The sequence below is a fragment of the Amaranthus tricolor genome, chromosome 12, assembly GCF_026212465.1.
Source record: "Amaranthus tricolor cultivar Red isolate AtriRed21 chromosome 12, ASM2621246v1, whole genome shotgun sequence".
Classification (NCBI taxonomy): Eukaryota; Viridiplantae; Streptophyta; class Magnoliopsida; order Caryophyllales; family Amaranthaceae; genus Amaranthus; species Amaranthus tricolor.
The window spans coordinates 10,567,878-10,582,334 of record NC_080058.1 but is presented as its reverse complement, the minus strand read 5'-3'; the positions used below and the strand labels follow the sequence as shown (position 1 = coordinate 10,582,334).

Here is a 14,457-nt window from a genome sequence, read left to right as displayed (position 1 = left end):
AGAAACAAGCTACCTCACAGGAAATGTATCAAGGCAAGTTGAGCATAACTGAGTCAAGAGACAAACTCATAGGGACGGAGAAAATGGAAAAAAATAATGAATATGGCGTAGCGTCAATATGTTGGAGTTGATGATAAATTATAGGGAAATTATTAATGGTATTTCTAAGTTTTTGCACTTTATCAATAGTATTCATAAGTTTTTTGGGAAATAATTTAGAAAAAATTATTGTGAATAATACAATATTCCACTGATTTTTATACAATAATATTAATTTGATTAACCATGAATACTCGCAACTAAGAGGGGTGTTTTTCTCTTGCATCTAAAATTAATCCACTCCTTCATCGTGAAACTATCACAACCACAAACACATCAATCAGTGAAACTATGAAACCCACTGCCCACTACAACAAATTTAATTTTTTGCAATATTGAATTTAGTGGCATTAAAAAAATGCCACTAATTTATATTTTTAGTGTAATAATTATTAGTTTTTATTTTAAGCTCCAATATAAAGTGATTTAATGACACTTTATTTGGTCTCTAGTGGCATATTTGATTTTTTTTTTAAAAATTATATTAGATTTTGTTTTAATTATCCTTTTTTGTTGAATAATCTAGAATTGGTTGTTAAGCTTGTTAAATTAGTAAAGAATGCTAGTGGAAATTGGAAAACAAACCTTAGATTTCATAATAGTCATGTTTAATTATAATTATAATATGATGTATATGAGATTTGAATCTTGTGAAATCAATTAAAATAATGAAAATTGAAAATAGGTCTACATAACAACTTAATTGGTGTACATATTTCGGTGGTAATTTTGTAAGTAATTGGATATCTACTAAAAGGTATACATATATGTTTAATATGTTTACATATTTAGATGACAGTTTTATAAATAATATGAACCTTTTCCTTTACAAAAAATATATGTACCCTATAAGATAGTATGTATACTTTTTGGCACAATATGTATATCTCAGTCTGATTTTCAGTTTTCACCACTATAGTGGTTTTCACCTCATGCTCTCCCATAGGGAAAAGGAAAAAAAAATTAGATTATTCACCATAATTTTTCTAATCATCATGCAATACTATAAAAATATTGAAAAATTCCAAGTGTTATTTTTTAAAGAGGCATGATAAATGAAAAAAATTTCATTGAGAATGAAATGATTACATCTGTAACACCCCTGAATTTCCGACCCCTTGTACGAAACCAAAACCGTAAAGGACAGGAGGAAATTCGGGTGTTACATAAAAGAAAAGGAAAAGAATTTAGATAAATGTTAAATATTAACTTTAAAAAGGTGAGTGGAAATTTCGGCAGCATCTGCCCTAATACTGTGCGTCTTTTTAGAAAAACAAAAGTTATTTAGAATCTAATAAAGTAAAGGCATCAACGGCCTATCAAAACTATATCACGGCGGAATGATTCGTCGCCGGCTTCTCGAATCAACATGCCAAGCATGGATCGTGGTTCCAGTGTCAACGCTTGAATTTCAAATGACAAAACTTTTAAACTAAAACATACAAACCAGAAAATTATGCAGCGGAAATAAACTTATACAAATGGAGGTCGCATGCCTCTCAAAACATATACAACCCAGAAAAACATAAAACTTTGGGGTTAAAATCCATGAAAACATTATTATAAACATAAGTTGTGCGCTCGATCCCCCATATGCAATGCACGAGAGACTCCATAACCTGTTTAAGTCTATCTATGATCTCTCTGCTGTTCAACGTAAGACGGAAATATCAAACGTGTCATCATAGGGCCATCATAGAAAGAGCCATTTCAAACAAATCAAACATGTACACGTCAGAAACTAACATCATATCATAGTAAGGCATAATTAATATCAATAGAGTGTGTCATAATATGAGGGTGATTCCACAACACTCCAGGTGCTAATCATAACCACTAAACATCAATTCCTACTTTTCACTGTCATTTCCATCTTCTTCACTTCTTTTTGACTTCATAACTTTTCGGTATCACTTGAACCAAGAGCTTAACTACTTTTAAATGTCTATTTACATATGTGACTAGAGGGCACCATATTGGGGTTTGCAAGACCCACATGGCAACACCTCAACCAAAGACGATGACGGGCCATACCGGCGCCCAATGGTAAAGCATGATCACACCCCCGTACAACGACCATATACAAATGGTCCTACCTCCGGGAACTAAACCCACTGGGGTACCCTATCTAGTGGAGTCACAATAACCAAACAAGTTTGATATGAATCTCATCAATAAGGGACTCATTCCCATTACAACCAACAACTTTCTTGCTCCATCACTAAGGGACTCATTTCCATTCAAACTAACGTAAGTCAAACTCATCAACAAGGGAGTCATTCCCATTCAAACTAGCAATAATCAATCTCATCAATAAGGAAACCAATTCACTATTCAAACTAACGATAATCAATATCATTAATAAAGGACTCGCTCCCTTTCAAACAAATAACAACCAATCTTAATGACAAGAGAATCGTTCTCATTCTAAATTATTATCAGCCTTTGGTATACTAGTGCTATTTTCTATCAGTAATCTTGAAAATCATATAATCAATAACTTTGATATTTCATTCGACGATAATTCATAGATAGTGTGCAACATATGTTTTAAAACAATTCAATATCGATAAATATACAATGCAAGATGCATGTAAGGGTTAATTACTGCGTGTACGTACCTATAAACGTCACTACACAACCAAAAGTTACAAAATTCACCCAACTAAGGTTCTATTTTCCTCTTATGAACTGGAAACCTATACAAGTTAGGAATAAAACTAATAAATCCCCTTAACTACTTTGTCATACCAACTACATACCAAAGTAACCACTATCACCTATTCAACATGAGTTTTTCGATTACTCTAGCACGTACACGACTCATTCAATACAAGTCAAAATCATTAACTCAACACAACATAAGTCTTTTCACTAATTTAAAAGTAAAAGCATATGTGAATCGTTCCTTTTCATCGACTAATTTTGAATATATCGGTTCGCATTACTTATAAATAACTAATCACAACTAAGCCTTACAATTTTAATATAACATTTATACAACAATAAGGCAAATAGAGTTATCGAATCGCGATATCATTTGTTACATACTCCAAAGTTAGAAAGAATTATAATTAAAATACGACAAGTAACTTTATCAACCATCGACGATAAGTTGACATTATGCTCTTGACTTACTAACATTATGCATTATGACTTCCATAACAACCTGTTAGAAATACTTCACATGTGAGACAAGATCCCACATCGACAAAATAGTAGGTTGTTGACTTGCATATATAGTGGGTGAGCTAATCTTCCTACTACCATATGATTTCGGAAAACAATGAACCTCACCAAGTGTATGTGCAAGTCAACACTCTTGACTCGTGGATTTATAGGCTTGAGCCCACGAGTCTCCCGTGTCCACACGAGTGGGCCGCGGTGAAAATTATGTGACGAATTGTCACAGCCTAATACAACCTAATAAGGGTACATGTAATTCGCAACAATCAAACCACAACAATAAGCAACTATTATTCCCAATTTAACAACCAAAATCATTTTCAAAATCAGCTACAATTATCACCATTACTAATTATCACAACAACAATCAATCGACTAAGTTTCAAAACAACTTTAAAGGTTATTTAATCAATCATCACACCACCCAAAATATAGCATAAAGCACACATCATTAGTAATTTCATTTCTAAATCCAAACCCTAGTCATTTCGTGTTCAAAGATAACATATTTAATTAGTTCCCATACTAAGATTCAAAGAATTAAACTAATACAAAACCTACACATCACCCATAATTTCAAATCACACTTCAAACCCTAAGTCATAAACATGTTCAATTCATCAATTAAATTCTTACCCACAAAAAGATTCAATGAAATTAACACAACCAACATCAAACCCAACACACTTAATAATACTCCAATCAAAAGCTAGAAAATAAATTAGAGAAGAGGACATGGCTCAAAGCGTTAAAACTAGCAAAAATGGTGAAGAGGGTAAGTGAAGGTTGTGGTGGTAGTGAACCGAGGCTGTCATGGTGGTTGAGGGGCCCAATGCAGCCTAGCTGCTGTCCACGGGCTGCACAATGCAACCAAACTGATGTGCACTGGCTGCACAACGCAGCCTAGCTGCTGGTGGGGGAGGCGGCGTTGCTGCTACGTGGCTGGCTGTCGGCTGATGGTGGTGTTCGTAGGGAGGCTTGCGTGGCCTGTGGTGTGGCTGGGCTGCTGCTACCGTGAGGAATGAGGGAAAAGGAGAGAAGAAGGGTGGGGAGGTTAAGGATGACGGCTAGTAGAGCAACAAGGGTTTCAAGTCCTTTTATCACTATTATTATTATTATTATTATTATTATTATTATTATTATTATTATTATTATTATTCCCCTTTATTTATTTATTTATTTATTTTAAATTCACTTTCTTGAAATGCCCAACTAAGAAGGCTCACTTATGTGTGCTCACAAGTTCTAATAAATAAAATAATTTCGATTCGAATCTCTTTATTTTTAGTAATCGCAAATTTATTTTTAATATAAGTATGTCAATGTTTAAATTCGTATGTGAATATAATTTATTAAGACTAATTCAAAATACTTAATATGTTTATAAAATCTCCAAAAGTGATAATAATAATAATAATAATTAATGACGTCATAAAAATAATGGGGTGTTACAATGTCATATTGATTAATTTTTATCTTGTAATAGGATGACTAAAAATGGTGAATGAATAAATTAAAACATATAACAATAACCATACAATGTTATAAAAATATCGTAAAATTTCAAATGTCGTCTTGTAAAGAGGCATACAAATGGAAAAATATCATTTGGGTGTGAAATGATTACATGTCATATTGATTAATTTTTATTTAGTAATAATATGACTAAAAATGGTAAATAAATACATTAAAACATATAACAATAATTAAGAAAATAAATATAGTAAAAATTTTGAATTAACGCATGTATTGTCTTAGATTGGAAAATAGGATCAAATGATTACGTAAAGTAGATAATAGTTGATTACATGACAATCTTTATCTAATTTAGGATCTAGTATTTGTTTCAAATTGGAGCTAAATCAGGCAACGTATTTGTATAGTTTACTACTCCCTCCGTTCTTTTTTGATCTTCCACATCACTATAACGGGTAGTTTCAAAAGTTCTTCCACTTTAGAATACTTTCTAATTTTAGTAAGTTTTTATCCCACTTTTACCTCTTAAAACCCCCCTTTTCTTTTAATGACCCCTTTTCATTCATTTATAATTATTTTATCTCTCGTACTTTCAATACAATCATTACTTCACACTACTATTTAATTAAAATAATAACTACTACAACCTCATACTTCTAATACAATCATTACTTCACACTACTATTTAATTAAAATAATACCTACTATAACCCAAAGATTCTATCTTTTTAATATGTGTGAAAAACTCAAAGTGGAAGATAAAAAAAAAACTAAGGGGGTATAATATTTCTATTTAGTTAACTTAGAATTTAATATGTTCAATTGAATAAAAAAAGTTATATATTTGGTAAATAATTTAAAACAACAACGATAATTATGTTTTGATTTAATAAAGTTATGTATTTGATAAATGTATTAATGATAGTATATATTTGCAATCTTGCATTATTATTTGAAATTATTTTCCATATATAATCCTTACTAACAAATTCACACATTACACGAATTTCTATACTAGTAATTTATACAAAGCATACAAATACAAGTTCAAAGATCAACGTAGCAAAAGAGCGACAGATAAATACAAAGCTTCCAGGGTTTTCCATCTGTACTAGGGATGGCAATGAGTTAGACTCGACTCGGATTATACATACTCCGACTTTGCTCCAGATAATATTCGAACTTTTCTTTTTCATTCTAATTGTGATATTAACTAATGATTTTAAAGTATAAAAAATTAACAAAATATTTTTTTGTAAATTCAATTTAACAAAAAATTATGTACTTTTAATTCAAGTTTAACAAGAGAAATATTCATTCTATCACACGTTAACAAATTTTTCTCACATTTTAATTTGTCGTATTTTATTTCTCTAGATCTAATTTGTCGTATTTTGATTGATAAATCTAAATAAGAATACCAAGTTTATTTTAATTACAATTAATATGAGAGAAAGTTTAAATTAGTCGCTTCTAGAATCTTAAAGGAAACAAGATATTGAGATAAAAGTTAAATTTAAAGTCGGATTTACTTCGGAGTCGGAGTCGAATAACTTTTTCATCAAACTCGAATTAGATTATTTTCTTCGAATCCAGTCGGATTAGGGTTAGATTTGGATTGAATTGGCAGCTCTACTTCCTCTTCCCTCCCAAAACCCTCTGCTTCGTCTTCATCTCCATCTTCGCATTTCACTCTCCATCCCTTCCAAACCAGAAACCATGCACGCACCAGTCCTCGTTCTCAGTAAGCTCTCTCTTTTTTTTCCTTTCTTCGATTTCATTTTTTGCGATTTACTTCATTTCCTTTCAGTTTAACCTAATCCTACCATAATTTCAGAAGTTTTAAATTTTGATTATGAAAAACTCGGAAATGCTAGTATGCGAAATGGATTTTGAATAGGGTTTACCGAGTTTTTTCGTAATTTTTTGATCGATTTAGAATAACGAATTTTTCCTTTTGTAAAAATGGTGCTAATTTTCTATGATGTTAGGGCATGCCTGTAGCAAGATCTGATCTTTTTCTCTTCTGTCAATGATTAATATTTTATGTTATTGTTGGTTTTGGTTAATTTGCATTTTATTATCGTTTTGGCATTTTATGATAAATCAATGTGCTGTTGGTTATTTTGGAAATAAAGGCATGTGTTGTTAATTATTGATGTATTACTGACCCATTGAATGGGAGATAGAAAATTTTGTGACTGAGTTTCTTATTTAGCGATGATTTCTTGATTAGATGTTTTAAATTTTTAGGTATGTGAAATTTACCAGTTATGCGGTTTCAAATCTATCTGCTATACTTAATTGTACCCGCTAGAATAGCAGTTTGAAAACTGTTTTTACACAGGTTTAGATGTTTTCCAGAAAATGATCAACATCAGTGATGCTTAACCTTACATGTTTCATTTCCTAATAATATGTATAAGACGTAAAGCCTACAACATCTTGGTACTGTTGAAAATGATGGAGATTGTAAGTGTGGGAAGGTGCTTTTGCCTAAAAGAAGGGATTTAAGATGTGTTATATTTGTAGATTATATTTCACCCGGATTTGAATGGAAGGGTAGACTATCATTTTCTTAGTGTGTTGAACATTGTTGATCTTTTAGGCTTGATACTTTAAGGTATCATGATTTTCTGTTTGTTGATTCTTTACTTTGATTTGAAAATGCAGAGGATTCTACTAAAAGGGAATCTGGCACTAAGGTTCATCATGCTAACATCCGAGCAGCTAAGGTTAGAATGAGTCTCCTGCTCTTGGAATTTGAGGTTTAAGTATTTTCTAGTAGCTGTATAGTGTAACAGCTGTTTTCTTTTTATGCATATGACGTTTATGGATGTTTTTTGTAAAGTGAAACATGGACTAATTTTGAGTAACTAAGTTGAAAATTGTTACGAGATTAAGAAATAATGTGTGATATAGCATATATGCAATCTTATGCCTTAATTGGAATTTGTTTCTTTTACACAGTCCTGTGAGAATTAAATTCCATCACTTTTATTTTTGTGCAAATCAGTTTTCTTAGCTAAAGCCTAAAAGTCTATAATGCCTCTTCTTTGTCTTCTCAATATTAGAATGATCTTTAAAAGTCAAGCCTAAACATTTGTTTGCTTTATTTTTCCATATGTTTGACAGGCTGTTGCTGAAGTGATTCGGACGACATTGGGTCCACGTTCAATGCTTAAGATGCTCCTTGATGCTGCTGGAGGTGATATACCTTTGCTGCCTTGATCTGGGAGTTATTTGTTTTTTTGAATTACATGAGCATCATAGTTCATTTTCTCATTTTTTTATATGTTTCTCTTATTGTTAGAGTGTCTAAATTTCAGTAACAGATAAGAGCTGTAAGATAAGATAGGAACTGATGGAATATTCTTATTTTTTTTGCATTTTTTGGTTGGTCAAGGGGAGGTCTTTGAGACTGGAGATTTGATAAAATTGGTGTTTTATTCGTTGTTGCATGATATGATTCCATGTGTTTTCTTCTGAAACTTCTTGAAGTTTAAGGCAACTATATTAGTTTCAGTCAATTATTTATCTTTGCACTATTTTCTTATGAAATATGTTTGTTGCAGGCATAGTTGTGACAAATGATGGGAATGCAATTTTACGCGAGTTAGATCTTGCACACCCTGCTGCTAAGGCATGTTCTCCTATCACTTTTCTCCTTCCCCCCCTCCCCCCCTCCAATTTTCACAAAAAGAGTTAAAACATTGACACATGTGCAAGCTCTTTGGCTTATGTTATTTCTGTGTGTTTGGTTGTTGGGAATATGTATGTCTTGCGTTGTAATATTGTTTTTCTAGGAGTGCTTTTTCTTGTTAATCGGCTCCTATCAATTGTTATTATTTGTTGGCTTCATTTTGTTTCTTGGTACTTCTGTCACTAATATGTAATTTTCATTGTAATAAATAGTCGATGATTGAACTTAGTCGAACACAAGATGAAGAAGTAGGTGATGGAACAACTTCTGTTATTGTTCTTGGTAAGCTTAGTCTTTCTGAATTCTGAAAAACGAGTTACGAGGCTGAAAGTTGATGAAAGAACAATGTGTTTCTTTTGTTTTTCTTTTGGGTTTGAGATATGAATATATGGTTGCTCCTTCAATTCGTTGATTTTTATTTCAAGCAAAGTTTTGTTTTGTGGTAGTCATTACCACGTAATATCTTATTTGTTTCTTCTTAATTCAAATTGTGTTACAGCTGGTGAAATGCTCCATGTTGCTGAAGAATTTATTGATAAAAATTACCATCCTACTGTGATTTGTCGAGGTAGTATAGATTTGGAATTATATATGCAATTTCTGATGCAAGTTTTTGTGAAAGCGTCATACTTACAGCGTACAATTTATGTTCCCTAGCTTATAGCAAAGCTCTGGAAGATGCAGTTGCAGTTCTCGACAAGATTGCTATGTCCATTGATATCAAGGATCGTAGGTTCCTGTAATCCTATTGATCCATCTATTGCCTGTCTTTATTATTATTTTTTGTGTTAGCTGAAACTTTAGGATTTCTACAGGTGCAATAATGTTGGGACTGGTGAAGAGTTGTATTGGGACGAAGTTTACAAGTCAGTTTGGTGATCTGATTGCTGTGAGTTCTCTTATTTCTTTTCAGTCCAATTCATTATCATCTTCATTCTAATTTTTTTCTTGTAATAATGCACTTGAATGATATTTTTTGGCTGTTAATGATAAATTTTGTACACTCATACAAGTGCATGTTCTTGCCTATGTCTTGAGATTTGTCTTGGTGTGGAAGAGCCATTCTGTGTCTTTTAGGATGATAATATTGTTAAGTCAGATGTTGGGGATTTGTTTCGCTGTTTTATGTGTGTAGATTTTCCCCATTGGGAGAGATATTAAATATGAAAAATGTGAGTTATTTACTCCTTGGGCCTAAAGTCATTGGATTTATAATTTAGTAACATCCATGAGTGAGAGCAATGTCATCTAGGATTTGGGATTGACGATTGGGAGGAAGAGTAGGACTAAGACGATTCATTTGAGAACCACCATTGAAAACATAATTCAGGAGTTACTACATTCTTTTGGATGTTGCTAGTAACCACTTCGTTAAAGAGAAGCAATTACTTGATTACAAAAGGGAGTAGAAATCCATGGGGCTGCTTTGCCTCTTTTCCTTAGCTCTCCTTGCATTAGCTAAGTAGTAGATTTTGTAGCGAAGTAACCTCTTAGAGTACATGTCTTTTATTGTTTTAAAGGACAATTTTATTTTTATGTCTTTTATTTACTCTTGCTAATTCCCTTGTGTAACTTTTTCCCTAGTATACATTATCGCTTATACTTTGATATTTCACTTATGGAATTTTCTTAGCTTCTTTTCATCCAACATTAGAATAGAATAACCTTGTAAATTGAACGATTTACGTGGAAGGTAGTTGCCATGTGAAGAGAATGAATGTAGGCAACAGATGAGAAACGTCTTAGAGACGTTGGTAGTGTTGATGTACATTTATTTTGTTTTTGCGAAGTTGGCGAATCAAGTGTTTTTAAAGTGACTGGGATAGAGGATTAGAGGTGGTAAATGAAGTTTTAATATAATAGCGCAAGCGTAAGAGTGTTATAGTGAATGGATCAAACAAACAGAGACAATGGATTAACGATATTTAAATTTAAAAGATTAAGTTACGCTAAAAAGCAACCAAATAAATATGATGTGGATGGAAAACTAATTTCTAATAACTAAAAATTAATGAAATTTGAATTAAATTTCAATAAAACTAAACCTACGATAATGGGTCATTTAAATAATCATGTAGAAGTTCATTCAATTGTAACCCCTAATGAATGTAGCATTGGTGTAAAATAGATAACCTAATCAGAAATAATTATCTAAACTCAGATGCTTCAATCGAACATGTTCTAGCATACTCTATAACTTCATGAACTTTAGTCTCGAATCAATAGTTTTGATCAAGTTACAAAGACTTTGACTCAACAATTTATAAATTAGAATTAGTAAATCCTAAATGTCATTTATTGTTCTAGTCAAGGTTAGTAAGATGAACTTATTTATAATTAATGAATAATAATATTTTTTTTAGTGAAGAAATTACTCACTAATCATAATGAAAACATGAATTATTTAACTTTAATAACACCTAAGTTTGACATAATTTCCTTTATAAGACAAAAACAAATATTACAATTTAACTAATGAATTAAAGAAAAGATGACGTTTATTAAAATTTATAGAAACTAACCTTACTAATCTAAGTAGGTAAATGGCTCCATTAACTAAAGACACTAACTTTTACTAAAACCATTAACCCACTAAAACGAGTTAAAGAAAATCATAACAAGTATTTCCTATGAGCTCAAGAACTATGCGACAGGGAACTTGACCTGCAAGTAATTTGACTAGTTGTGTGCCTCAATAAACGACTATATTTGACGATTTATGTGTCGGGGTACACGAGTCATAGGTATATTTGATCTCAAGTGTTTATTTTTTGATGAGTAGTGGGGTGAGAGCCACTTGTCATCGGTGCTTCTTCCTCCTTTGATGCCACTCCTTCGATGAGTGGGCATACAAGTTGGGGTTCGTCGTGAGTCGTCGGTGGTGATCATACAACTCATTGAGAATGTTGTTGTCATGGACCGACTAAGCCTTGAAATGAGTTTACTAATGGCGAAACAGAAATGTATATGAGATTAAAAAGGACTAAACCTTTATTTTTCTGGCATCCTTTTGAAGTTATGCTTTCCTCACCTAGTCACAATTAAACTTTCACATGCATCTAATGTGTGCATTGAAACACCATCGGGTTCACAAGTACTTTCTGTTTGTTTTCTTTTCGAAAAGGGGTGGTGGTGGATTAACGTTTCAAGTGCAATTCACTGTAATGTGAGTTCAATTGTGCCCTTTTTTAGGATCTAGCAATTGATGCCACTGCAATGGTTGGTGTGGATCTTGGTCAAGGACTGCGAGAGGTTGATATTAAGAAGTATATTAAAGTTGAGAAAGTTCCTGGTGGCCAGTTAGAAGATTCTCAGGTGTTGAAAGGGGTGATGTTCAATAAGGATGTAGTCGCTCCTGGAAAGATGAGGCGGAAGATTGTGAATCCTCGAATAATCCTTCTTGATTCTCCTCTTGAGTACAAGAAAGGTGAAAATCAAACAAATGCAGAGATTCTGAGAGATGAAGATTGGGAAGTCTTGTTAAAAATGGAAGAAGAGTTTATTGAGAATATGTGCTCACAGATACTGAAGTTTAAACCTGATTTAGTGATCACAGAAAAAGGCCTTAGTGACTTGGCATGCCATTATTTAAGCAAGGCTGGTGTGAGCGCAATTAGGAGAGTGAGGAAGACAGATAATAACAGAATTGCCAAGGCATGTGGGGCTGTCATTGTGAACAGGCCAGATGAACTGCAGGAATCAGATGTAGGTACTGGTGCTGGTTTGTTTGAGATTAAGAAAATCGGTGATGAGTTCTTTGCCTTCATTGTTGACTGCAAGGATCCAAAAGCTTGTACTGTATTATTAAGAGGTGCTAGCAAAGATCTCTTGAATGAAGTGGAAAGAAATTTACAGGTAAGGTTTTAGATCAAGCTCTCAAACATTCATTGGTTAAGGGTATGGTTATAATTGAATTATGTTCATTGTTACAGGATGCCATGTGTGTGGCAAGAAATATCATAAAAAATCCAAAACTTGTTCCTGGAGGGGGAGCTACAGAGCTGACTGTGTCAGCAACCCTCAAGCAAAAGAGTTCATCCATTGAAGGCATAGAAAAGGTTGTCTACTCCCTGATGTTCCCCCATTCTTGCCCCCACTAAATTTTAGACCAGTTGTCATGTTTTAGTTGATTCAGATTTTAATCTGGTTGCTTTTTTGCATTGATTTTGTGGCATTTCACATCTTCCTGTTTCTTGATTGTGTAACAGTGGGCATATGAAGCCGCTGCTTTAGCCTTTGAGGCTATACCGCGGACGTTGGCTCAAAATTGTGGTGTAAACGTTATCAGGACTATGACGGCCTTACGGGGAAAGGTGAGGATTCAACATCTCATTATTTGGGATCTTTGTTTCCACTATGTTTCTAAAACTAAAGATTTACATGTACATACATTTACTTGTCTTCAAATGGGCAGCATGCAAACGGTGAAAATGCTTGGATAGGCATTGATGGAAACACCGGAGAAATAGCAGATATGAAAGAAAAGAAGGTGTGTTTATTTTCTTTTCCTTAATAAAATATGGTGTGTAGTATAGCAGTTATGTACACAAACAAATCTCAAAATTTGACCAGACCCGAATTTGACCTGGAATCTGACCGCTAAGTAGTGATTCATAACCTGGATATTTTCACCCATGACCGGTAAATGACCCGACCCAAAAACTGGAAAATTTTGGGTCAAATCTGGCCGAAACCCAAAATGATCGTTTTGACCCTTTTTCAGTGATATACCCTGATCGTTTTGACCCGTTTTCATTCCATTCTTGATATACCCCTTGAATCACTCTAATGTTTGTCTTAAATTAGCTTGTTTTTCTAGTAGCGTTACCAATTGGACATATGATCACAAACAATGCAAAGTTTTAAAAGTTCATTTTTTGGTCTTGATTTTCAGATTTGGGATTCATTCACTGTGAAGGCTCAGACTTTCAAGACTGCCATAGAAGCAGCCTGCATGCTTCTAAGGATAGATGATATTGTGAGCGGTATCAAGAAGAAGCAGGCTCCTGGAGCACAAGCTCCCTCAAAACCATCGGTAGAGCAGGCAGATGATGCTGATAATGAACAAATGATACCAGAGTGATAATTTTAGGATAAGTAGCTGTTAAGTCCTTAACTAATCACCTATCACTTGCTTCTGGGATCAAGTGATTCATGTAAGGGTTTAGCAAGTCTCAATTGTTTTCTTTATTTGTCTAAAGTTTTGGGCTTTCTTTGTCCCTACAACGGTTTTAGGAATAGGGGTAGCCATTAATTTTGTATTGGATTTTGTTACTGAATTTGATCTCAAACTCCTTAGCAAGTTTAGTTTCATGAAGCTTACTGATTATTATTAGGAAGCTGTAGCTTCTATTTGACATAATTTTCAAAAGTTGGATAAATCGATATATAATTGAACATAATAATAGTATATAAACTTGTGCAATGCACAGAGCTTGTTAATATAGAAATACCTTTAAATAAAATTTTAAAGAAAGATGTCATTGTATATTATAGTGAACATGATTTGAATATTTTATAATCACATTTGAACCTGTAAAAATGCTTTCATTTGGCAAAGCTTTATAAAATCATTATTTGTAATTTTTCTGTATTTTTATAGTATTTTATGATTATATGATTTGATCTAATAAAATCTTTTTGAAAACTTACCATTAATACTTAAAATCATAATCAATGTTATAAAATCTTTTAAATATCTGAAAATCACATTTAAATTTTCTATTTGGCAAAATTCTATAAAATTTTCATTTGAAAATTTTTCAGTTTTTTATAGTACTGTATGATGTGATTGTATGATTGTATGAGTTGATCTAATATATAGGTAGAAACTAGTTCTACAATTTAGTTTTCAAAATAGAAGGATATTGTACACCGTAACAAAATAATAAATTCATAATCATTATTTAGAAAGTCGAACCTTTCTAAAGGAAATTTAGATATTCAGTATTAAAGAAAATAAATTGTGTAGATTAAATTAAAAGAGAATAGAT

General features: G+C 32.6%; 1 protein-coding gene across 1 annotated transcript; it reads left to right on the top strand.

Moving 5' to 3' along the window:
- Positions 1-6,305: 6,305 nt before the first annotated feature.
- LOC130828196 (T-complex protein 1 subunit gamma) lies at positions 6,306-13,781 on the top strand. Its single transcript, XM_057694044.1, has 13 exons — positions 6,306-6,505; positions 7,435-7,496; positions 7,897-7,969; positions 8,337-8,404; positions 8,677-8,746; positions 8,964-9,032; positions 9,122-9,193; positions 9,280-9,353; positions 11,657-12,319; positions 12,397-12,522; positions 12,673-12,777; positions 12,879-12,953; positions 13,359-13,781. Exons 1-13 carry the CDS (start codon positions 6,481-6,483, stop codon positions 13,545-13,547), a joined length of 1,671 nt encoding a protein of 556 aa, XP_057550027.1. The 5' UTR covers positions 6,306-6,480; the 3' UTR covers positions 13,548-13,781.
- Positions 13,782-14,457: the final 676 nt, after the last annotated feature.

What these genes read in the sequence shown, in the direction of transcription:
- LOC130828196 (XM_057694044.1), top strand. Translation starts at nt 6,481, where the DNA reads ATGCACGCACCAGTCCTCGTTCTCA. An exon ending in TCCTACTGTGATTTGTCGAG is followed by an intron (nt 9,033 to 9,121) that starts GTAGTATAGATT and finishes TATGTTCCCTAG; the next exon opens with CTTATAGCAAAGCTCTGGAA. An exon ending in TGACGGCCTTACGGGGAAAG is followed by an intron (nt 12,778 to 12,878) that starts GTGAGGATTCAA and finishes TCAAATGGGCAG; the next exon opens with CATGCAAACGGTGAAAATGC.